We start from the raw sequence: 24,779 nt of genomic DNA, 5'->3' as shown, positions 1-24,779 counted from the left end.
CAGCAGCACTGAAACATGAGGAGATTTTGTTTTCTTCTTTGGACCATTAAGCTTAAGTCATCCATTAAGATCAGATGGTCTTCCTGTTTTTTATACTCAGTGATTTAGCATCAATGTGAAAGTTTTGTTTATCTTTACCCTAGTCTTATTTATATGACCTTTTTAAATATACATTTATTCTAAATCCAGCAATGGAAATTTTTGGATAAAATGTTTTCTTCTAATCTTGTTTTTATTCTCCATGTAGTTTATAACAATTCAGCTTGTTTAATTTTCTTTCATGTTTGCAGTTTCTGGCAGATATGGAAAATAATGCACTCTTTAGGGATGACATTGAGTGTCAAAAACTCATTATGGAAGCAATGAAGTACCATCTGTTGCCAGAGAGACGACCTATGTTGCAAAGTCCTCGCACCAAACCTAGAAAATCTACAGTGGGAGTGTTGTTTGCAGTTGGAGGAATGGATGCAACAAAAGGTGTTGGCTTATATAATGAGTAGTTGATGAGCTGGGGGTTTTGTTTGTTTTGTTTTTAAGAAATGTTTGATAGATGTTTTTATAACGTGTTAATTCTAAAATTCAAAGATTTCGCAATATAGAACATAAACATCATAAAAACCACTATTGGTTTAAAAAAAATAGGTAGCATTGAAGATACTGTAAACATTCTGGAAGCTAGAGTTATGATTGATTTGAAATTGTCAGGGGAATATTGGATTTCTGAGTAGTTAAATGTTGAATTGAGTATAAATTATATCCTTATTTACTTGTGTGGGAAGTAGTTTGGAAAAGGGAGAAAATGACAGAAAATGCACAAAGATGACGTGCACTTGTATAAAACCAAAAATATGGTTTTTTGACTAATTGTTAGATAGCTCCGCCAAAGCTACTTGATTTTTTAATTTTATATAACCTCCAGTACTGTCTAATTGTAGTTAGAAGGAATCTGGCAAGTTAGAAAATTTATGGTACAGAAGGTTCAGTCTTTGTTTTAAAGTTAATATTTCTAGTACAGATTACATGGATATTGGTAGTTGTTTGTTGTTTCATAGTCTTGGTGTTGTGCTTGAAAGCTTCATGTCATATAACACCGGATTTTTTCTAGTATTCTAGTATTTTTGAGTATTATGAAAAAGCTGATTTCAATATACGGTTGCATTTCATAATGTTGTTTTGTATTCCTAACATGCATTTTTCTAAAGGACTCATTCTGTATGTTAGAAAAGACGTTAGAAATTCTGCTTTTTGTCTTGAAAAGCACTGAAAAATCCTTATTTATAATGGTGCAGTTGATTCTTGAGGAAGTCAAAAAAGACTATTCATATACATAGGATTAAAAGCATGCAGTAGGATTTCTTGCTGTCTTGTAGGATCAGCTGGAATAAAAGCTACCTTAATTCAGATTAAACTTTTTCATAACTTGTGGATGTTGTCACTTAGGAGCTACAAGCATTGAAAAGTATGAACTTCGTACCAACATGTGGACTCCCGTTGCAAACATGAATGGACGAAGACTACAGTTTGGAGTTGCAGTCTTAGATGATAAATTGTATGTTGTTGGTGGCAGAGACGGACTGAAAACATTGAATACTGTGGAGTGCTACAACCCTAGAACGAAAACTTGGAGTGTAATGCCACCGATGTCCACACATCGTCATGGTCTTGGTATGTAGCTTTCTGTGAAGACTGAATGCTTTTTTTAAAAAGGTTATCTGTTTCTTTAGGATTGGTTGAAAATTATTCAGAAATTAAAGTTGGAGGGGGGAGAGGTGTCTGTTTCATGTCAACTTGTTATTGAACTTCTTTTCTCCTTCAGATTATATCCAGCATTGGCTGCCAAAAGGAAATTTGTTTTTTGTTTTAAAATATTTTTTGGTGCATGCTGGATTGTCGCTAGGAAAATTAGATCTTTTTTTCTCCAGCTTTTCATATTTGTGTTTTTAGGAGTAGCCGTATTGGAAGGTCCCATGTACGCTGTAGGAGGACATGATGGCTGGAGCTACCTGAACACGGTAGAAAGATGGGATCCACAGGCTCGTCAGTGGAACTTTGTAGCTAGTATGTCAACTCCAAGGAGCACTGTTGGTGTAGCAATATTAAATGGAAAGTACGTGAAGGCAACTTCCAATTTCTATCTCATTATTTTAATGTAATTATAGGACATCCTAAATGACTATAACTTCTCTTGATAGATACATGTCAGTAGCACTAAGAACCAGTGAGACACCAGTGATTTCCTCTTACCGTGATAGCTTAAACAATCAACTTCCAAAATTATTGTAAAGGTGGGGAGTACTTGTGTTATATTACATTAACTCAGTGCGAACAAAACTCTGTCAGAATGAAATCTGATCTGGAGTGGTACCTGAAATTTCTACAGCTGTTTTTTCAGTGAAAATATGCTTAGTTCCTTAAACAAAGGAAGAGACCCTCCGGAGTCATCTGATCTAACACCATTTCAAAGCAGAACCACCCTTAAAGTCCTTGGACCTAGTTTCAGAGTTAACTGAGGTAGCTCAGGTCATATCTAATTGAATTTTAAATGTCTCCTAAGGATGGAGATTTAATGCACCCTCTGGGCAGCCTGTTCCAATACTTGACCACCGTTGTACTGAACATCTTTCTTCTATGATATAATTGGAATTTCCTGTGTTTCAACTTTTCTCTTCTTTCACTGCGTATCTCTGATAACTGTTTTCTATATAACCTCCCATTAGGTGTTTGAAGACGCTTCCTTAGCTGTCTCTTTTTAAGACTGCACAGTTCTCGTATATCATGTGTTCCAGCTCCCTTATCATCTTAGTGACCATCAGCTGGACTTGCTCCAGTATGGCAAGATCTTTCTCTTACCAGGAGCCCAAAGATGGACACAGTATCCAGGAGCAGTCTTATATGTACTGAGTAAGGGAGATCAATTGTAATTACTTCAAGGGCATACCGTTGATTTCAGTTCAATTTGTTGTCTGCCAAGACCTCCAAGTCTATTTTTGCTAAGTTGGTTTCTCTCCAGTCAGCTCCCAGCCCATACTATTGCATGGAAATAGGCCATTCCAGATACAGGACTTTGCACTCTTACAAAGTTCAACAAAGGCAAATTCAGTCAGCCCACTTTTCAAGCCTGTATAAGTCTCTCTGAATAATAGCCAGGCCCTCCAGCGTATCAGCTACTCCCCTTAATTTGATACTATCAGCAAACCTCCCAAGACTGATTTCCGTTACATCTTACAGATAATTAATGAAGACATTAAGCAGTATCAAGCCACAATATCAGCCTGGGAGGAACAATACTGGTAACCAGCTGCCAGCTGGTTACTTCATGCTGCTGATCACAGTCCCTTGTGCTGAGCAGTCCATCCAATTTTCCACCAGCCTTTTAGGCAGTTTATCTAAATCATGTATCTGCCAGTGTGGCTACAGAATACCAAGTCAACCTAACTTACTTACTGTGATTATATCAGAATATTTACACTCTTGACAAGAAATTTTAACTTCCTGCTTATATCCTATCTGACACGTCTCCCTTGAGCTGTTTGAGTATTGTGAGCTAGCAAAAAGCTTTTCACAATTTCTTCTTTTTTTTTTTTTTGGAAGGTTAGTCACCTGCTAAATTAGTACAGCTGAAATGCACCTGCAAAGGGTCCTGTGAGATCTGGAACAAGTCCAGGAATGAGTGGAAATGCTCACCTGGGTGCAGGAAGGAGGGAAGAACTTGAACAACCAGCAAGCAGAGTGCCTTGGGCTGCCTTGGAACTGCAGTCTCAGATGCCTAAGTTAGGTCTGAAGCTTCCTATATATTCAGCAGAGAGTCCCAGGTGTGGTAAAAAAACACCAGAATTAGAGTCTCACATTTCTCTATTATTTTAGAACATAGCCTAGACTCTTACAATAGGCAGCAACACTAGATGCCTATAGCTAAAAGGCTTGAAAGCACATGCAAATTTATTGCCTTTGAGCTGAGGGAGGAGTAACTTCTGCACGTTCTAGTAATATGTGTCTGTAACTTGATATATTTCAGATGACTTGCTCAAAACCTTCATGAAGAGAAATTAATTTATTCTCCATATTCTGCATGTGAAATCACTGCAGAAGTGATCAAAATTCTGACATGTTTTTGGGGGAGAGAGAGCAGGGGGCTTCATTTAAATGCTGTGTTGCATAGCGGATTGATTTTTAGTCACAAGTTTTTTGGAACTGCAATATGATTTTTTAAATATACTTCAGTACGTTCCTTATGTTAAACAATTTGTGTTATTAAACATGAGCACTCCCATGGAAATGCATTATTTAAAGAGTATTAAAATTTTTATGGAGAACTACTAGGTCAACCGTATTTACAAGAGGTTTATATTTAAGTTTGTTGGTCAATCTACTCAAAACAAACAAACAAACACAAAGTGTTTCCCAAACTGAGGACATCTTAAGTAGTGCTTTATAGTAACTGTTGTGAAGTGTTCACACTATCATCATGTGAAGCCATAGAATCGTTTAGGTTGGAAAAGACCTTTATGATCATCAAGCCCAGCCGTCACCTAACACCACCAAGTCCGCCACTAAACACAGTACTTAATGTTTATATGATTATTGAACTGTACTAATCTGCCTTAGACCATGAAGGGATTTCATTAATGATGCTTCAGCTGATCTCTCAAACCAGAATTCACTTCTGATGTGTTGCTTCCTTTTTAGAATGCTTTCTGCATTCTTACCTTTCAAAATAACATTGCTTGGCATTTCTGCTTTTAAGCCTATGTTGCTCATAAATGTTGCATAAACTCTTTAAATGCATTTGATTAGTTTTAAAGATTCATTAGTGATGCATTGCTCCTAAAACCCATCTTTTCCTTCCATCCTTATTTTCAAAAAGAAAATAATCCTTTGTTTTATATCAAATGCTAGAAATCCTTATGTAAGAACTGAGCAAAATAGGCCACCTAGTGGGTGTGAGGGACTTAACAAAGCGCTGCCATTCATAAACTAAAGTTCAGATCGAGAAAAATACTTCAAGAGGCAGTTCTTACATGCACACATCTATTACTGGATTTTCACTATGACCCTGCTAGAAATGCAACTTTGTCAAGTCACACATTTTGAAAATCTTAGCTATGGGCACAGGTTGGAAAACAAATGCTGTGTTATAGATATAATCCATTTTCTGTAAATGATCGTTATTGTATACTAATCACAATACAAAAAGATTGGAGCAAAAATGTACAATCTCAGTGTTAGAAACAGAACGTTCTAATGAAAGTTCAAAGTCTCCTAAACATTTTAATAAACTTGGAAGGCCTTCACACATCACTGGAAACTTATGTAACTTGTGTCTTGTTCAGACAATACTTATTAATACCTTTTTTTTTTTCTTTTTACTTTACAGGCTTTATGCAGTTGGTGGTCGAGATGGAAGTTCTTGTCTTAAGTCGGTAGAATGTTTTGATCCTCATACAAACAAATGGACTCTCTGTGCTCAAATGTCAAAAAGAAGAGGTGGTGTAGGTGTAACCACTTGGAATGGGTTCTTGTATGCAATAGGCGGTCATGATGCCCCAGCATCAAACTTAACATCCAGGCTGTCAGACTGCGTAGAAAGGTAATATCCTGATGAAGGTGTATCTTGCTAGTAGTCCTAAAATGCCAGTCTATAGAGTGATTTAGAGAAAGAGCTGTAAGTAGAAACCCAATAAAATAGACATATTTTTAAGGTGAACAGAGGAAACCTATATATAAAAACATACTGTGTAGTCGTAAGCTGATTCAGAACGTTGCCAGGACAGATTATTTAAAATAAATGCATGATGATTGATTATTGAGAACAATTTGGAGTCTAAAATGTTTAAACATGGAGTAGTTGCTCTTTCACAAAAGAAACCTGTACCACTTCATATTATAACTTGAAAATGAATAATTAGTCCAAGTTTGTGGACCCTTAAGTATATTCTTTCTTGTACCCCCTGGTGACACTGGAACGCTTGTAATTCAGTTATTCCAAAGTTGGTATGTCCTTACGTAAAGTTATTGTGGAATTGCTGTATTAGAAATGGCAGAATCACATCTGATCCATTAAAAAAAAAAGTAAAAATGACAGTAAATTCTTCATAATGCAATGCATTAAGTCTTCACTGTCATTTCAAGTATTTCTGAAATATGCTTTAATTCTCCTTTTTTCCTCAAATTTTATTTCTTTTTCCTTGTTATCTCCCAGCACTTAACAAAAGTGATTCTTTGTTACTCATCTCCATTTACTAGATTTCCTTATCTGATTTGCCCTCTTAGAGAAAAAAAAAATACAGTAGTTTTCAAACTTTGTGTTCTAATAGACCCCAAAATACATAATATGGTCCATACCACTTAAAATGTGAAAGTTGTTGAAAAAGGCCCCAGAAAGATTTACAGATTGGAAGCTACCTCTTAGCTAATACCAAATTTTTAGAGAAGTATAAATAATTAATTAGCCCAAGAAAAAGCAATAGGTTCATTATTCTTCTGCATCAGTATTCTCTGAAACAGTTACATAACATATTACTTTAATAATTACGAATAATCTTGTAATGCATGTTGTCCTTGTTTTTTAAATGAGGTGAAGATGGAGGAAAATGAACCTCATGGGAACAGCTCCTCTAAAAAATTCTTGTTTCAAAAAATGGCATTAAGCTTCCAGATAGTTGTTTACCACTACATTCTGCAATAAAAGTCGCTTTTCCTAGAGAAATACATTGATTTATAAATGAATTATAAACTAGCTTAAATTAAAAAATAAATGATATATGTAGCTCATGAATCACCTTCTTTCGCTACATTATACTTCTTTTGCAGCAGGTGGTATTTTCGTGTTACAACTATGCTCGCATAAAACATACATTTCTGCAATACTTTGAGTATGGAACAAAAGATGAAAATGTTACTGCTCATTACATCCATGTTCTTCATGCAACCAAATCGAGACCACATACTTCTAATAAGTATGGTGTTAAGGTGGTGTCCTGGCCAAATAAGTATTTTCCTTGTATAGTTCCTTAGAGCCCTTCAGAGCCTGGGATTCCATCAGTTGTGCTGTAAGCATCTGTAATCTTACATCAGCTTCTTCAGTCAGGTTACAATGTGTTTCTTGATATAAGAATAGAATGGACCCTCCTGTCTAATTATTGACTTTTAAAGAATGCAGGTATTATTCTAGAATGACATTTTTTTCATTAAACTGTTTTTACTGATGATTCTGATGATGCGGAGTTATGATTCAAGCAGTGCTGTAGATTGACTTAAGAATTTTGCATTTTTATCCAGCTTTGCTCTTTGGAATGGTAATCTTCCTTGACAAGTTAACGCTCTTTTAGAACCACGTTCAATCCAAACAGCCTGTACTTTGACATTTATTAGTTACCACATAATGCAAGCACTTGCTCTACTGTCGTATAGCAGCAGAACTGTTTCCAGAGTGGTATGTTTATCAGTGCAATAAAAAATACATTAAGAGCATCTGTATGTGTACGTACATATCACTGTATGGAAAGCAGCACTAGATAGATAAGAATCTAGATAGTACTAGTAGGTAACTAGTACTGACAGTGTTACCAGAAAACTAAGGAAACACTTTAAAAGAGAGTGTCTGGGGAAAAAAGTCCTTTGAAATATTAACAACCAAGTCTGTGATCTCCTAGTAATACCTGTTATCTACTATGTTGTGTGTCAATTCCAGTACTTTTTTTTTCATTAAATTTTGGCAACAGTTTTAGAGCATAACACAAATTATCTTTTAGGTATGATCCAAAAACAGATATGTGGACTGCTGTGGCCTCTATGAGCATTAGCAGAGATGCAGTGGGAGTATGTCTTCTTGGTGACAAGTTGTATGCTGTTGGAGGATATGATGGTCAAACGTACCTTAATACTGTGGAGTCTTATGATCCCCAGACAAATGAATGGACACAGGTATAGTTTCTGGCCAGGTCACACACTACTAATTATTTTGTTGTTGTTTCAAGCATGCTTTGTTTTGCAAGGAGAAAACAATTACAATTAATCCTTTTCTAAGAAGCACTTTCTTGTTAGCCTGTTGTAAATCAGTCAGTCAGTCATTCTCTCTCTCCCTCTCTCATCTGCCAGTTCAAGGTGGTTTTCTTTGAACAGACAGTTGTTAAGTCTAATAAACTGCCCTTGTTTCTTTGGCAATAATATAGCTATTTTCTTTGACAATTTCAGCTACTGTAAGAAAATGTATTGACATGTTCCCAAAATTGTCATAAAAGATTCTGTTTATGCTGGGGATAAATGATAAATGTAGATTAGCTTTAGCTCTAACATCTCTCAGCAAGCTTATCAATTTCTTCAAGGTTTTGGTCATCTTTTCCTAAATAATCCCTTCCTGATATGAATGCTATGTATAGTGTGTGCAACTTTCAGAAAGCCTTTTCCCATATCTTTTTACCCATCTCAAAAAAATAATCTTCAATTCATGATCAGAAACCATTACTGTCAATTCAAAGCTTGGTTACTTTTACTTTTTTACAGCTCCAGGAATGTGCCTTTCTGTGAGAGGAGCCTAGGTAGGCAAGCTGTCATTAGGTATTTTCTGGCGTTTAAGATACAAGGAGTGTCTGAGACATCCACAGAAGGCTGGAGGATACGACAGGGAATCTGTAGGAGACAGAGGCCCTTCTGGAGTCCAGTTACAGGATGAATGTTCTAGGTCATTAAAACAGCATTAGACACCAGTATTGAGGCAGCTGGATTCTGACTTAATTAGGCAATTGAATTCTGACCTTATGAGTATGCTATTCCAATAGCGGCCCCAAATTGCTCGTTCAAAAAGAGAATAAGGAGTTTATTGTTTCCTGAACTGTTCTCTATCAAAATCTTTGTGATGCAGAAAACTGAACTCTCCATTTCCCCTCACTTCATACTGGTTCTACAAGATTTTTTAAAAGGATAGGTCATCAGACCTGGGGTCCTCCAGTGCCAGAACTGATAGTGGTAACCCATGACAGCACTCGTTGTGCTAAAGGAAAAGCAAAAATGTGTACCAGAGGAGAGGAGCTGTGCATCTGGCCGTTGCTTTTAAATGAATCATGTATGACAGCTAGGTGGTGACTGTCTCTATCCTTATCCTCTGTCTCTTTGTATTTGTAGCCTTGACACCATGCATCTCTCTGATTCCCAATCCCAGTACATAGGCTAGTTTTGAAACCTTACTAGAGGTACTTGGAAGCATCTCTGTCCTTTCCTTTTCTTGTTATCTCAGCAGTCTGCCACCACTTCATCCACACACAACTGAAGTACAAGTAGTGCAATTTTCTCAAATTTGTTAGAGCCACAGACAGCTCAGGGGTAAGTCTGTTCCTGGAAAAAAAGTTACAGGAGAATTGGCATAAAAACCAAAAACCTTTTTTGTCTTAAGGACAGTCTCTGTAGCACTTAGTATTGGAGCATAAAAATAGCATGTTGTGAAATTTAAAAGGGGAAGCTAAGGTGAGTGTTAGACACCTACCTTCATCTTTGCAAGTCCAACAGAATCTCATCGGAAAAGGGTCTTGTGAGAAGTAATTTATGGTTACAAAAAAAAAAAGCTTTTCAAATCAGAATCATTTCCCAGTTTCCATTCAACAGGATTTTATCAAATACTCAAGTAAAAAAGACAGGTTGCCCCTGACGTTTGGCATTCTCTGGCTGAGAAAATAATCTATAGTTTTGCCAACAATTACTCAGACTGTCTAGCTCAGGTATCCAGTTTGTGCCATAAGAAAGGATTATTTTCCTGTAATACTGAGCAATAGAAATTAAGAATTGTTTCATATTCTTGTCTTTTTCTATGCTTTTGAAGTGTCTTACCCTTTAATATGTAATAGCTTCTCTTTTTCTGCATGTTTTTATCCAAGTTTTGAGCCAATTTGCTAGTTTTTTAAGTTAAGGTAAAAGTGTGCAGATGATACTGCTTCTACTGCAGCTGTACAGCTGTTATTAAAAGCATTAAATACTGTCAGTTTAAGAAAAAATGGATTTTTATTTTTTTTTTACTTACAGGTTGCACCATTGTGCTTAGGAAGAGCTGGAGCGTGTGTTGTGACTGTAAAACTATAAATTATTTTCTCTGTGAAGGTGACAGTCTCTTCTGTAGGAGAATTTCTTATTTCCTCTAGCCAACTAAAAGTGCACCAGTAAACACCAGGTGCAGGGTATCTACAACAGCAAAGTGTTTGGTCTCCAGCTGACGTACACCTACCTGTTGTTCTTACGGACCAATATTAAGCACTTTTTAAAGAATCATCTTTGTTACCTGTACATTAGAAGAACTGCAAGCAAATCAGCTGCAACCAAGATGTTGCCAGAGGAGGACTTCCGTTGAGGAAATACTAAGAAAAGAGCAAACTCATTGTGAACTCCCTGGGATAATGAAATGTTATTTAGGGCCTTGATCCCTCTAAAATGCAGAGGAGTGATGCTATTAATGGATATAGCTCCACTGATGTCATTGAGTCTATCTCTGGGTGAAACAAGTTCCAGGATTGGGCCCCATATATTTAATTTGCCTATAATAAACATGTTTTGCTATAGGTATCTGAACTATTACAATGCAGTCTGACAAACCAATGCAAACCATTGTAAATGGCAGGTGTAATGCTTGCCTTAAAAATGAAGTTGTGTATTTGGTGAATCTTTTGCACTTTTATCATCATTCCTAGTTTAGAAAACTTTTTATTTAACCAAAGCCTTATTTTAAATATTGTCTTATTATGCTAACAGAAATCTGCTATTTAATAATATCTGCAGATTTTTGATATCCAGTGTACTTTTTTTTAAAGGTTTTCCGTAAGATGGAGAACATCATACCTTTTTCTCTACTTTGGTTCTTATATTTACATTGTTATTATTTTTAAGGAAAAAGCTGTAAGCATGAGTTATTAGTTGAAAAAATTCTAAAGTGTAATTAGTTAACCAGTTTAATAAGAGCACTTTGGAATTTTCAAAGCATTCCATTGCATCTAGACTAAGAGTCTACTTTGATTCTCTTTAGTTGTATTTTACATGAGGCTTTGCACTAATTTGAGAAGTATGATTTTATAAGATGAAATGAAACTGTTGTCTGTCTTTTTTTTCCCAATAAGATGATTTCAAAATGTAAACAGCCCCGTCCTACAAGATGCTCAACTAGCACCACTTAAGCATGTTCAGCATCTTATAGGAGAGCTGTGTGCTCCTGGCGGGATTATATCAAATCAGCTACCTAATTTAACAGTTGCTTAATTTTTTTCAGAGGCTTTATGATTTGCCTTTTTTGGCTCCTCTGCTATGTCACACAGTTGCTTTGGAGGGTCTGAATGTTTCTGACAGTCTTTCTGTATTTGCTTTTCTGTGCCTTGCTCCTCCCCTTTTGGCAACAGTAGGCGGTCGCTTGTAATGGAGGATGTGGAGATGTGAGCTCATTGAATGTTTCCCAAATTGAAGCGTCCGACACCCAAAGTCTTTGTACGTTTGTAATTTTAAATTGACATGTGTCAGTGCTCTTGACGAACTATTTATTGGTTTAAAGGAAATTGCCAAACTTTGTGACGAAACCTGCACTGTTTGAAACTGAATACAGCTAAACTTAAACGCAGTTCGGGCGGGCAGTGCCTTTTTTCTGTAGCTTTTGGGGGGTGACTATTATGTTAATTATTAATGTTCTTTTACAAACGGCCGTCGTGGCCTGTCAGCACTTGCGCAGTCTGCGCCCCCTACGGCGCCCCGTAACGCACTGTGCGTAACGTACGACTCTATGGGAGCCTCCTCCGCAGGCCTCGCTTTCCCATTGGCTCCGGGGCGGGACGTGGCCCCGCCCGCCACCCTTGATTGGCTCCGGCCTTCTCCCGCCTTCCCGATCTCCACAGCAACGCGGACGCCGGGCGGGGTGAGGGGGGTCCGGCTCCCTGCTCGGCTTTGGGGGGGAGGCGCATGCGCACGGGGGCGCTGCGCAGCGAGCGGTGGGCGCGATGAAGGTGAGGCCGTACGGGGGGGGGGGGGGGGGGAGCCCGCTCCGGTGGGGGCCTGAGGCGGGGGGGGGGAGCGGGCGCCGCGCCCCTCATGGCCGACCCCGGCGGCTCCCGAGCCGTTACCGGCGGCCCTGGGGCCTCCTGCTGCCGAGCGTGAAGTGCTGGAGCCCGTCTGTGCTCCCCTGTTAGTCGTCGTTGGTTAAATGCTCGTTAAAAATTGCGTCTTTCATTAAACTCGCTTCAAAGCTGAACGCTGTTGTCGGGTGGTTTTTGTGCCTCTGGCGCGCAGCGCTTGTCGTGTTGCTCGTTTTGTTCACTAAAACGTAAATTAAACGTAAAGAATGCCTCAGAAGAACGGATAGAGACCTTTTGGGGGGGAAAAAATAATACAAAAACAAGCCTTCCTGACCTTTGTGGGACGCCAGACAGTGGTGTTCAGCTGATGATGTGGGAGGGGGAAAAAATCCTAAAAGTTGTTGGGTTTATCCTACACCCTAGTTATGGAAAAATTATGAGGGTAGTGTGAAAGTTAAGGGAAAGTTGATGAACTTAGTGAGAAATAGAAATTTTTACAGTTGAGTTGCTTTGTGGCCCTAACTTTTAAGACCCAGTGATTTAGGGAGAACAAGATACTTACACATGTTTTAAAAGAGTAGATATTGAGCTCTGTTTTATGCACTGAAGATGCTATTTGGTCCCGCACTTATGCATGAAATTTGAAGAATTAGATGTGTTGGTCTTTGGATGTGAAGGGGGGAGTCTTGTGCAATCTTGATTCTAGGAACACTAAGTGGAAAAAACGGTAGTTGTGGGTAGAGTCCCAGAAGTTCTCAATGCAAACACCCAGCACCAGAAACTTCAACTTTTCCAGCACAAACCAAAATATTTTTATTTGGCATTTTGGTACTTAAGTACATTAGAATCATCCAGAAGTTGTTGTTGGTTATCTTCATGTAGAAAGTTCTGACATTGTTTTATGCTTACGATGTTAAGATGTGCAATTTCCCTCTTTTTGTGCCCCAGCAAGTCTTCAGTCTAATAGAAAAATCGTGGTCTGGTTCCTCTGTGCAGTTTGCTTGGCAGAAAACTTTGGGAAATTTCCTTGCTGTAACAGGGTAAGATTACAAATATTTATTGCATAGAAATCATTGAGAGTAGAGGAAAAAACATTGTTAAATAGAGCTAAACCAAAGCAAGCTATATGTCAACTCCTTACAAATGTAAATACGTGATACTCCTGAGCAATGTTACTGCAATTATAAAACCTCAATGTGGAAAAAGTTTTAACCCGTTATTTGCAGATAAAGAAAGGGAATTATTCCATATGTTAATATTTTTTAGAGGTGATCGCACTGTGAGCATTTTTGATCGTCATGGTCAGAGGAGAAATGAAATTACCTTACCAGGGTAGGTACTGAGATGGATTTAAATTGTTTTCTTCAAATTGTTTTCTTTAGAAGTGCTATTCTTCTGGTGAGGTGCTTATACAGTAAGAGAACTTCATAGGCATAGATACTAACTCTGGTGTTTGTGCCTGGAAAAGAAGACAAACTGATGAGCACGTATGAAATATGAGATTGTAAAAGCTGAATTCATAGTAAGCTGTCAAGGTTAGTCAGAAAAATACATCTTCAAACCCAAAACACTTCTTATTAATAGTAAACTCAATCTAATTCATTACAAATGTTAGAAAATATGTATCATGACAGTTAGAAAGAATATAGTAAGGTCATAAACAGAATATCCATGTTATGCTAATTCTGACTGTATTCTTGGTACTGTGCATTTTGTGGTACTTTGTATCATAGCCTTACTGAGGAAAGATATTGTATGTTTTAGAGTACTTTTGCTTGTACTCATTCTGCACAGCATTGCCCAGCAATTATGATAAATGCTCGCTCTGTCGAGCAAAATGCCAAAAGAGAGGAAAGTTACCAGGTATGCTTCTGCATAGTTTTCTTGTCCAAGATCATCATACTTGTTGATCTAGGAGAAAAATAATTCCAACACTAAATAGTCTCTAGAAAAATCAAACTGTACAGGAGGTTTTTATTGTCACTTGAAAAATGAGGTGTCAGTATTTCAAGTATTAGAATGTAGATAGCAGTTCTTTTAGTTATTGACCTTCCTTTCAACCTGTGTCATTTTGATGAGATTTGGGTAAGAGCATGGTTGCTATAAAAAATAAACTTTCCAGATAAATACAGTTTGTCATGGGTTTGCCAGGGAGGGAAAAGGAAGGATGGGGACTTCAACTGGTTAATTCTGTCTGTTTCTTTATGTTTTCAAACATATTTTAATGTTATTAGTGAAACTCTACTTTTTTTTTTCTTCAGTAACTGTGTTACTCTGGACTGGGATAAAGATGGAGATACTTTAGCAATAATCACAGACAAATCTAGTGCCATTTATCTCTGGGATGCCAACACAAACAAAACAAGCCAATTAGACAGTGGCATGAGGTAAGGAAGTCTTGTATTGTTTTGTTTTTAAAGTGTATTTGAAGACAGACCACTGTGCACTGCTGCTCTCTATGCTCTCTTTTATGTCAGCTAAGAAGCTGATGCAAAGGTAGAATAAAGGAGTTTGGTTTTTAACTTGGTTGAATTGCCATCAAAACATCATACTCATGCTTTGTAATTTTTTTTTTTTGCTTGAGTGTTGAGTATGTGTTGCATGTAACTTGTAAAATAGTATAGTTATGCAGCTATTTGAGAAGCCTGTTAATTCATGTGTGTTTTTCCAGAAACTGGAATGCATACTGACATGTGAACCACCACGGGCCCATTCATCTGGTGTGAAAGCACTTGTATTCTCTAACGTTGAAGTCCAACTTCAGGCTTCCAGTAGAGAGAAAAAAGATAACCTTGCAAATTGGGTACCCAAGTGCTCGAGTTACCCTCTGAAGGGAACCTTACTGTTTGTTTACTAAGAGTACAGAAAGACTAGGAGATAACTAAGTTAGATATGTACAGTTAGAAAATAGGAGTTGCCATCCCGTTCCATTTCTCAGCTTTGGAATTTCTTTCTTCTATTATTTTAAAAGAGCTTCTTTAAAAGGCTTGTTGATGTGGAGGATATATTGCAATGATCATGTTTTTACTGGAGTCCTCATAGCACATTTACTCTTAAGCTAATATGCTACAGTTTGTTGCTGGTTTCTTTCTGGTATGATTTGCTGGTTTTGAAGTGGTTTTCGGTTGGTGGCGTTCGTTTCTTTTTTTAATTGTCAACAAGGCCAAAGTCCCAAAAGAGTTTCTCTTCAGTATTTCCACTCTGGTAGCAGCAAGGATGGGTGACTTTTTTTAGGTATCTGCACAAGCCATGCATTCTCCAAAGTATTTCACCCAAGTAAACAGGAACTTAAAAGTAAGAGAGGTGATTTGTAGTGCTGTTAGTATTTGTTTCCCGTAGAGTTATGAGGGGACAGAAATGGCATTCACAAAAGAGACTGTGTCAGGATGAGAGGGGATATTGAAGGCCCAGGTTCAGATCCCTGTCTTTCTGAATTGGGTCACAGACCCTCTTCTGAGGTTTACATAACAATCAAGCATTAGGTTAACAAATAAGCTTGGTTTAACAATTAAACTCATAGATTTTTGAATCTATTCCACTAAACTATTCTACTCTACATTAACATTCACTGTGTGTAGGAATGAGAGTGGAACTGAATCTGTCATCTGGTTATTAGGGCACTCACCTGAGCAGAGAAACAGCTGATTGGGTACTGCCTCTGTTTTATTAACCTAAATGGAGACAAAGTCTGCTGATTTAACCCTTCTTTTTGTATGTTCTTTTACAGTAAAAAATAGTCAAAGATATTAAAATTCGAGCGTTTCATCCACTAAATAAAACAAAATAAAATAGGTCAGCTGGAAAAATGGAGGTGGGGAGAGATGCTGGGTTTTTGGAGGATTTTTTTTTTTCTGGATTTAGGTTGAAAACTCTGAGTCTAGAATATGGAAATATTCCATCTTTCCACTGCTGTTTACACTTGTAGTTCATAAATTTCAATAGGAATATTGGATTATGAGATGTTTCTGCATTTTAAAATCTAGTACCATATATGAGTATATTAAAACTGGACATAAGCAGAACAAGCAGAACTGGATGTAAGCAGAACAAGCACTAAGTCATATAAACCATGTGGTAATTGGGCTTTTTTGGTATCTTCTTCCTGAAATTAAAAAATCACAGGCAAAACCCCTCACATGCAAAATAAGTATGTATTCAAATGTTATTAATTAATGAATGAAATTTGTTTGAAATTGATATAGTGTTCTTGCAGTAAAAGTTAAGATGATGTGAGAGGCATTGATGGAAATAGCTGCACTAATTAGAAAATTCTGATTAAAATTGTTTTGCTTTTTTAAAATGTCCTATGTAGTACTTTTCTGCGGGCCCTTAAATATACACTAAAACTATCCCTGCTTTATCTAAAAATTCAAGTTAAAACAGCTCTTTCAAAGTTTTTTGTATTACATTGACTAATATCAAAGAAGTAGATCTACTCATTTGGAATTGACTGAATGCACAGCAATTGAATTAAGTACAAAAAACAATGCAGAAAGCAACTGGAAAATAGCACTTACCTACATGATAACTTAGAGTGCTTCTTAAAGCTGCGTATTTGGTCAAATTACCTATGAATCCATCAAAGCCACTGGGTTTGCAGATACATTTCCGCTTGTACAGGTCTTATTCCATTACTTAATAGCACTTTTTATTACTTTCACAATTTTTGGACACTTAACTCTGATACTTGTTGTAGAGAACATTTGCTTCATTTAGAAGTTCTGCTTTGGTCTGTATGGTTTCATAAAACTTCAAACCAAGTATGCCAAATGCTTTTGTATGTAAGCACATGAAAGGAAGCTACTACACAAAGTAAATATTTTGGTTTTTTTTAGGGATGCAATGTCTTTCTTGTTATGGTCTCGAGTTGGAACTTTACTTGCCGTTGGAACCACTAAGGGAAACTTGCTTATATATAACCGCCAGACTTCTCGCAAGATTCCTGTTCTTGGTATGCATTGTTTTGAAATTAGGCTTGCACGTTTGAAATGGTGGAATTTTGTTAATGCGCATGCTTTTCTTTTTTGTTCTGTATGTGAGTATGCAAATCAAAAATGTGCTTATACTCAACTTGCACCTTCCATTTTTTATATTAGTGGTTTTATAGTTCAGTACGTTAAAAATATATATACGCATACGTCATACTGCCTCATGAGAAACTTGTGCTATCTTTCTTCCTTTACAACTTGCAAGGGATTTATGTGGTTATCGGTGCTGCTAAGTTACTTTTCTTATCTGCTTAGGACACCTGTGGACAGAAAAATTAACAATAGAAATTTGATGCAAAGAAATGGAAGAGCAGGGGCTCTGCAAGTTCTATAAGGTCGAAAAACTTCAATCTGGGATTAGAAAGTTAAAAAATAAAATAAAATTTGACTATCGAGCTTGTAATTTCTTTGATAAATTGCTTCACATTCTGATAATGTGAGGGGCCAAATAGAATATATTTCCATTCCAGATTTTTTCTGTGGTTGTGTTAATTGGTGTTGTATATGTTTCTTTCTTTTTCAGGTAAGCACACCAAGCGGATTACTTGTGGTTGTTGGAGCACTGAAAACCTTCTGGCTCTAGGCGGTGAAGATAAAATGATTACTATAAGCAATCAGGAAGGGGATACTATAAGACAGGTAGTATTTATAACCCACGTTTGATTTTAAGACATACATTGATACTCCTGGTTCTTGAGAGAGCTACAGCGTAAAGGAACTAGGACCTATGGGAGTCTATGCCTTTTAAGTCCCTCTGCTTGCAAGGATAAAGAGGCTTTGGGAAGACTCATATAGGATGAGGGCTTATCTAAACATTTGAGCCTCTGTGTTACGCAGCATGATTTATGATATTAGAATCTCTGCAGAGATTCTAACGTCATTATAATCCAAACTGACTTCGTGTTTGTTCCAACTTTTTTTTTGTTACTAAATGCAATAACTCTGTCTATCTATCCTTAACACAAAAATGTACAGGGCAGGAATAATGCAATTGTTTATCATTGGTATTTGCTGCATTAAGTACTAATTTTTCAATCTGAACTTCTTTCTTGCAGACCTCAGTGAACTCAGAACCCAGTGATATGCAGTTCTCAGTTATGAAGACTGACGAAAGAGTATCAACCAGGGAAAGCACAGTAAGAAGTTAATACAAAATCCTGCAAAAAGTGTTAACCTGCTGGCAATAAGTGTGGGCCAGGATTTTTTTTTTCCTTGACTTAAAATTTGATGTTAAAGCTTTCATTTTGTTTTTTACTTTTTAGGTTTTTTTCTTCCCCCAGAAAACTTCCATTAAAGCAGAGCTATACCCCTTTGTTCACTAAGGGTGTGTTCATAAAAAGGGCAGCGGTTAGCAATAAGACAGATGACAGCAGTTTTGCAGTAGTAGTAAACATAATAGATGGAGATGTGTGCAGGGACTTAAAGAAAGACACAATATAAATACACAACAATATATGCAATATGTAGATGGAAACAGTACAGGAATGTCAAACCTGCAGAGATGCCTCCTTTCAGAGGCCAGTTTTTCAGCAGACAGCAGATCTGTTTTGGGAACAGGTCAATGGTCTTTGGGTTTTTGTCTTGTGCAAACCTCAGCATTGGTGAGACTAGAAGCCCGGTATCAATCTTCCTTGTGAGCATGATGCTGCTTCTGTCTAGATGGCTGCATTTTCTTTGTCTTCATTGTCTTCCTTGAGTGAATCAAGGTCCGTTAGATCAGTCAATGGAGAAGTACAGAAAAATGGGGCGATGATAAGGGTTAGCAGAGCATGTTAGTAAATGATCAGCAGTTACGTACTAAAACTAAAATCTGTGGATAGCAAAGTGGTACTGTGTTACAATTAGTCCAGATCCATACACTTAACTATAGACAGATAATTCAATTTTCAAAATCAGATATAGTCTATATGCAGTATAAGGGTCAGGAAAGAATTTCCACTGTATTACATTGAATAGGACCTGTAGGGGTTTTTTTGCTCTCTGCATGAAGTGCAGTGTTCTCTGCCTCCTAGGGTAATTTTAATTAACAGATGTTTTGAAAATGCAGAAACCGAGGGCTTTGACACCATTGACTTCCTCTGCTGCTCCTCAGGATGTGCAATAGGCTAGGTTTCTCCCTTTTTAGTTTGTTTGTTTTAGCTCTCAAGTTTGCTGTAAAACATCAGAGAACGTTCTGTAATTCTGTAGTTCTTGGTTTGTGCTTGAACGGTGTGTCAGCAGCTTAAACCACATACCATTTATTGTCTAGGTGTCAGTTCTTGTAGGGAGCATGGCTTGATAACGATCAATTCCAGTCTGGTACTTAATGACCCTGGAAAAAAAAATTACAAGTTGGATCAAAATAAGTAGTGCGTTAACATCCATTGAAATATTAATTAGTGATGTGGTTTAGTGGAGGACTTGTTAGTACTAGGTCAGAGATTGGACTAGGTGATCTTGGAGGTCTCTTCCAACCTAGATGATTCTGTGATTCTGTAATTAAATAATTCCTATAATTTCTTAGAAGAGTTTAAGAAATAGTACTTCTTAAATAGTTCATCATTAAGCTGCAATGGAATTATAAGCAAATTGTCTTAAGAGACAGAAAACATACTTAAAAATAGGGAGTAAATTTAGGAATTACAGGTCTGAATTTGAGTTCGTATTTCTGAATTAATGGATTTCTAGGTCAGCACATGCTCAGCTTGAAAGTACCTGCTATGTCAAAGTACAGCTTTGTATTTCAGTCTTTCAGCACTTATTTTACAAATAAACCATCCTCTTCTTTTTAGACAAGGAGGGCTGGAACAGAAAGAAATATAAAATGAACTTGTAAACAGCCCTTCAAAGTATCTTTGTTAAAGAGTAAGGTGAAACAATCTCCTCCTCCTTTCTTTTTCTAAAATGAGTGCTTTACTCTTGCCTGACAATCACACACACTCTGCTAACAAAAATAATATTAAAAGAAAAAAAGTTCCATCACCCTGCCTTCGACTGTGAAGTCCAACAACTCTGTGGATTTCGTCAAAATAAATGTGCTTACCTAGACTGATATCAAACTGTAAATATGCATGGTTAATACAGTCTGAACAGGCTGTTTCTTGTGTTTTTGTTTTGGTTTGGTTTGTTTGTTTGTGTGTGTGTTTGAATTGGTGTTTTTCTGTTTGAAATCTCAGCAAGTTACTTGAAATAAGTGTTGTGATAGCCATCACTACAACCTTCCAGATAGAAATTCTGTAGATTGAAGAACACTGTTGATCAAGTGAGAGTAGTCCAACAGGATCCATGTGGCCTGCTGCCTTTTCCTCTGAGGAAATAGGTTCGCATACTGCTTCTGCAGGGACAAGTGTTGAATCTGAGATGTGTGCTCTCCTGGGCTTGCATTTAGATCTGTGAACCACTGGCTCATAAGGGGAATATCCTGAAAATCTCTTCCATTATTAATTAAGACTCAGGATTCAAATCCATGGGGCTCTTAAGGATTACCTTAAGTGCTGAATCTCATCTTTTAGGGAGAATGTAGGGCTTTATTTTAAAGTGATGCCGTTCTTACTGAGTTAATTTTTTCTTTTCATTCGTTGGCAGGTAAGTGTAGTGGTCGGCAAGAAGACTCTCTTTCTTTTTAATTTGAATGATCCTGATAACCCGATTGATCTGAAATTTCAGCAGTCTTATGGCAGTATTGTAACCTACAGATGGTGAGCAGAACTTCCTTAATGCAGCATTCTCATATTAACAAGTTGAAGATTTTCCCAGTAGTTCTGATAAATGCTGGAAATGAAAGCATATATCCCTTGCTCACACTGGACTTCTCTTGGATGTATGAATCTACATTTTGTAATTCTTTCATTTAACAATCCACTGGCTACGAAAGCAGTGTTGTCAAAATGTATTCGCCATTGGTATGCTCTGTTTTAGAACAATAATACTGTTGCTGTCCTGACAGTAGATAAAATTGAAGGCTTTATCAGTTGCTCTCTATTTGGATGAGTAACTGATGAAAGAGCTGGGGGTGGAGTTGAATCTTTTGGCTTTTTTTCTGGGTTTACAAACTTAAGTAAAGTTCTCGTAGCCTCCCTGCTAGGTAATCTAATTAGTAATATTCACTTGAAGAAACCCCTAACCAGAAGTTTCCATTCTGTACCCAAAAGTAGCCATCCTGTTTCTATATCTTTGACACAGTCTTTGTTCAGTCAATGTGTTATTGACATTTATTGCTGACACACAAACTCTGTAAGAAAATTTGTAGCTGTATGTTTCTTAATTTGTGGCCACGTATCTGACAAGGTGAACCCAGACAGTTTCCTTTGTGATTTTTTTTTTTTTTTTTTCAATTAAGCAGATCAGATACAGCATGTCAGGGTTAATTCAAACAAGTAACTATTTCTGCTTTAACCTGGTTATTTGTACTTGACACTGTGAAAAGTAAACAAGCTATCTAATCACAAATACACACTGTAGCTTTGGTACTTTCACTGTGTTTGTAGCAGCATGCCTTAAGGGCAAAATGACTGCCATTATTGTTTTTAGCATAGCTTTGAAGTGACAGAGTCAGCCGTGACCTTGAAATGGAATTTTCCATCTTCTGGAATGCTTATTCTAATGATAATACTCAAGTTCTTTCTCCTAGCATCACCGTCATGTATTCTGCTTGCTGAAAGTAGAAGGGCATTAAAGAATTTAGAAGAGAGAATAAAGAAGATTTAAGATTAAACGCTGAGCACACTTGCATGAAAATTTTGTTTTTCTGCTTTAAGATATTTGTGTTTTTTTCACCTTAATCTGTACTATACTGTATTGTACAACACTATATATATAAATTCCCATACTTTGATTATTTTTCCTATTAAAGAGAGGCATTGACAGATTTTCATACGACAAATATATCTCTTCTCTTAATTTTTTAACAGGTATGGTGATGGCTACATTATGATTGGTTTCTCACGAGGGTGTTTTGTAGTCATTTCTACGCACATTCGTGAAATAGGTCAAGAAATCTTTCAAGCTCATAATCATAAGGATAATCTAACCAGCATTGCTATATCACAGTCATTGAACAAAGCTGCATCATGTGGAGACAATTGGTAAGGGATAGTTTTATACATAACAAATAGGATTCATCTCTTGTAACTTCGTCTGTTTCTTTCCCACCCTGGAGGCCTTCCAAACTGGATGAGTTGTGCCTTTTCCTCAGATTTTAGTTCTGTGAACAAATCGTTTTGTACAGTTGCAGTGATAATCTATTCAGAGTGGTGGATAACAACGAGAGAGAAAGAAAGAGTGTGTGTGTATTGCTCGTTAGGAAATAGAAGGCATTTTACATTCATGCTCTAATTTTGCTCATTTAGGCTGTCTTGGTAGGGCTGGATTGGGTTTATTCCAGTTTATGATGACTGAAAATTATAGCAGTGAGAATGACTGTTTATTTTTGTTTTAGCATTAAAATCCATGATCTGTCAGACCTGAGAGAGATGTATGCTATAATAAACTTGGACGATGAAAACAAAGGTATGTTAATAGTCTTCTGCTTGAGGACTGAAATTTTTACAATTGGGTAAAACAGAATTTTGATGGTGACTCTGTTTACATTCATGCATTAACAAAAAGCATTGTTGCTGAAAAACTGTCTAAATATAGAAATTACCATGAAGTCCTTCTTTCTCAATTAGTATACATTCGGTGACTCATAGCAAAATGGGAAAATACAGTTATTTCTAACAAGTTTTACTTTATCTGTTTGAACTATAGAGAAGTACAACTCTAAGAATATTTGATTAATTAGAGGTCGTCAGTTTTTCGGGTTTGGTTGTGGTGGTTTTCTTGGTGGTTTTTTGTTTGGTTGTTTTTTTTTTGAATCTGTAATATGTTCTATTCAGATTACTAAGATAATATACTTAACCGTTTTCTGCTTATTTCCACATTTTTTGTGTGATTGAGTCTTTTGGAGCTTTTCTGCATCTCTTGGACTACGGGATGATGCCTAATCTGTTCTCATCCTGATTTGTGCAAGTAGCTTCCAGAACATTGTTATAAGTTCTTGAGTAACGAGTTACTGCTATCATCTCCTGTTGCGATATCTGTAGATATTTCAGTTATTATTATACTCACTCTTAGGAAGATGCTAAATGAGTAAATTATGGTTTTGGTTTGAGTGATTCTAGTTAATCTTGGAATTATATTAATTGGTTAGGTTGTAATACATTAGTACACATATTCCTAGGTAGGAATTCCTGTCATTGTCACATTCTAAAGTGGAGTAATTGCTTCTTGGTTTCATTTCAGTAGTCCTGTAAATGATTTTTTGCAAAAACTTGTAAATGTTTTAGGTGTAGAACATCTGGCTTGGACAGATGATGGACAGTTGTTGGCAGTATCTACACGAAGAGCATCCCTTCATGTTTTCTTGACAAAGCTTCCAATCCTTGGAGATGCTTGCAGTACACGGATCGCATACCTCACTTCTCTTCTTGAAGTTACTATAGCCAATCACGTGGAGAGAGTATGATAGCCTCTTCCTTTTAAACTTTGTTTAGATAAAAGTAAAGTAAGAATTAATAGTGGATGGAAATTGATACTCTTTTTCTTGCAGGAGCTACCAGTCACTGTCTCTGTTGAAGTAGAGCCCAGTTTTGTTGCTATTGGCGCCTATCATTTGGCTGTAGGAATGAACAATCGGGCTTGGTTTTATGCACTTGGAGAGAATAGTAAGCAGAGATTTCATTCTCTTATTTTAAACTACTGCATCATTGCATGTCTTTTTTTTTTTTTTTTTTTTTTTTTTTTTTTTTTTTTTTTTTTGTAAATGCAGTATTGTGTTTAGCAGTGCTGGACATTCTGCATTGTACAATAACAACTGGAATTGCCATACGGTCCTATTAGGACCAGATAATGATTTTCACAAACTGAAGTAGTCATGACAAGACATTGTAAGTAGAATCATGGAAAGGTTTGGGTTGGAAGGGACCTTAAAGATCATCTAGTTCCAAACCCCTGTCATGGGCAGGGACATTAGATAAAACAAAGTATTGGTTTAGGTTCAAGGTATAGGTAATGAAATGTAGAATTTTATTTATTTATTAGATCATGTTGTTAATTACTGAAAGCCTTCTAAGTTTTTGAGAAATTGTTTGACCATGTCTTTAAATACTAAGGATCTGTATGATCTGTATTACATGCTGAGTTTGGTAAATGTTTATGTTGTTTGTATGGTGTAAGGTGAAATTTGTTATGCTATAATCAGATTTTGGACAGTGGTGTCTATAGCTTTCATGCCTCTCTAACCAGAACCTTTTTTTGAATAACAATAGATTAATCAAGACTCTTAAGAATAATAGTCACAGTTGCATAGGAAGAGATGTACTTTCTAACTAGTTTTCTGACTGCTAAGAAGAAAGTCTCTGTATGTATGACTTGTCTCCTCTGCTTATTTGTGAGTTCTTCACATCTGGTTCCTCAGCTGCAAATTTAGATTATGATAAATGAAGACCTATACAAAATCAAAATGCTTATATCTGTTTCTTTTCCGTTTGAATTCTGTAGATGTAAAAAAGCTTAAAGATGTGGAGTACCTGGGTACGGTAGCAAACATGCATCTTAATTCTGATTATGCTGCTGCTCTCTTTGAGGGTAAAGTCCAATTGCATATGGTAAGAGCTCTGGCAATTCGGAGTGCTGAACTAATGAGTAGATTTAAGTTAAACAAGTTAAGTTTTAAACTTGAGAGAAAATGGTGTAATCTTCTGTTAAAGAAGATAAAAATAAAAACTCTTCAGATATTTTT

General features: G+C 36.8%; 2 protein-coding genes across 8 annotated transcripts in view; both read left to right on the top strand.

Annotated features, from left to right (window-relative positions):
• Window positions 1-11,584, top strand: part of KLHL5 (kelch like family member 5) — a 57,042-nt gene extending 45,458 nt beyond the window's left edge. For all 4 annotated transcript variants that reach the window (XM_040557037.1, XM_040557036.1, XM_040557038.1 and 1 more), the window contains 6 exons: window positions 291-477; window positions 1,441-1,665; window positions 1,945-2,107; window positions 5,375-5,587; window positions 7,752-7,923; window positions 10,012-11,584. In XM_040557037.1, the coding sequence (XP_040412971.1) occupies window positions 291-477; window positions 1,441-1,665; window positions 1,945-2,107; window positions 5,375-5,587; window positions 7,752-7,923; window positions 10,012-10,068 (1,017 nt within the window). In that variant the 3' untranslated portion in view covers window positions 10,069-11,584. The remainder of the gene's footprint in view (window positions 1-290; window positions 478-1,440; window positions 1,666-1,944; window positions 2,108-5,374; window positions 5,588-7,751; window positions 7,924-10,011) is intronic.
• Window positions 11,585-11,837: 253 nt separating this feature from the next.
• The window catches only part of WDR19 (WD repeat domain 19), a 41,245-nt gene continuing 28,303 nt past the window's right edge, over window positions 11,838-24,779 (top strand). For 2 of the 4 annotated variants that reach the window (XM_040557025.1, XM_040557024.1), the window contains exons 1-13: window positions 11,838-11,963; window positions 12,981-13,072; window positions 13,299-13,364; window positions 14,294-14,419; window positions 16,868-16,983; window positions 17,544-17,659; window positions 18,076-18,156; window positions 20,585-20,697; window positions 21,910-22,083; window positions 22,437-22,507; window positions 23,326-23,498; window positions 23,589-23,703; window positions 24,539-24,645. In XM_040557025.1, the coding sequence (XP_040412959.1) occupies window positions 11,958-11,963; window positions 12,981-13,072; window positions 13,299-13,364; window positions 14,294-14,419; window positions 16,868-16,983; window positions 17,544-17,659; window positions 18,076-18,156; window positions 20,585-20,697; window positions 21,910-22,083; window positions 22,437-22,507; window positions 23,326-23,498; window positions 23,589-23,703; window positions 24,539-24,645 (1,356 nt within the window). In that variant the 5' untranslated portion in view covers window positions 11,838-11,957. Of the gene's footprint in view, window positions 11,964-12,012; window positions 12,142-12,980; window positions 13,073-13,298; window positions 13,365-13,414; window positions 13,568-14,293; window positions 14,420-16,867; window positions 16,984-17,543; window positions 17,660-18,075; window positions 18,157-20,584; window positions 20,698-21,909; window positions 22,084-22,436; window positions 22,508-23,325; window positions 23,499-23,588; window positions 23,704-24,538; window positions 24,646-24,779 lie in introns of those variants that run through there. The other 2 variants (XM_040557026.1, XM_040557027.1) reach the window with 2 other exon arrangements.

This window comes from Cygnus olor, chromosome 4, assembly GCF_009769625.2.
Source record: "Cygnus olor isolate bCygOlo1 chromosome 4, bCygOlo1.pri.v2, whole genome shotgun sequence".
Classification (NCBI taxonomy): domain Eukaryota; kingdom Metazoa; phylum Chordata; class Aves; order Anseriformes; family Anatidae; genus Cygnus; species Cygnus olor.
The sequence above is the reverse complement of the archived record's forward strand: the minus strand, read 5'-3'. Positions and strand labels throughout refer to the sequence as shown.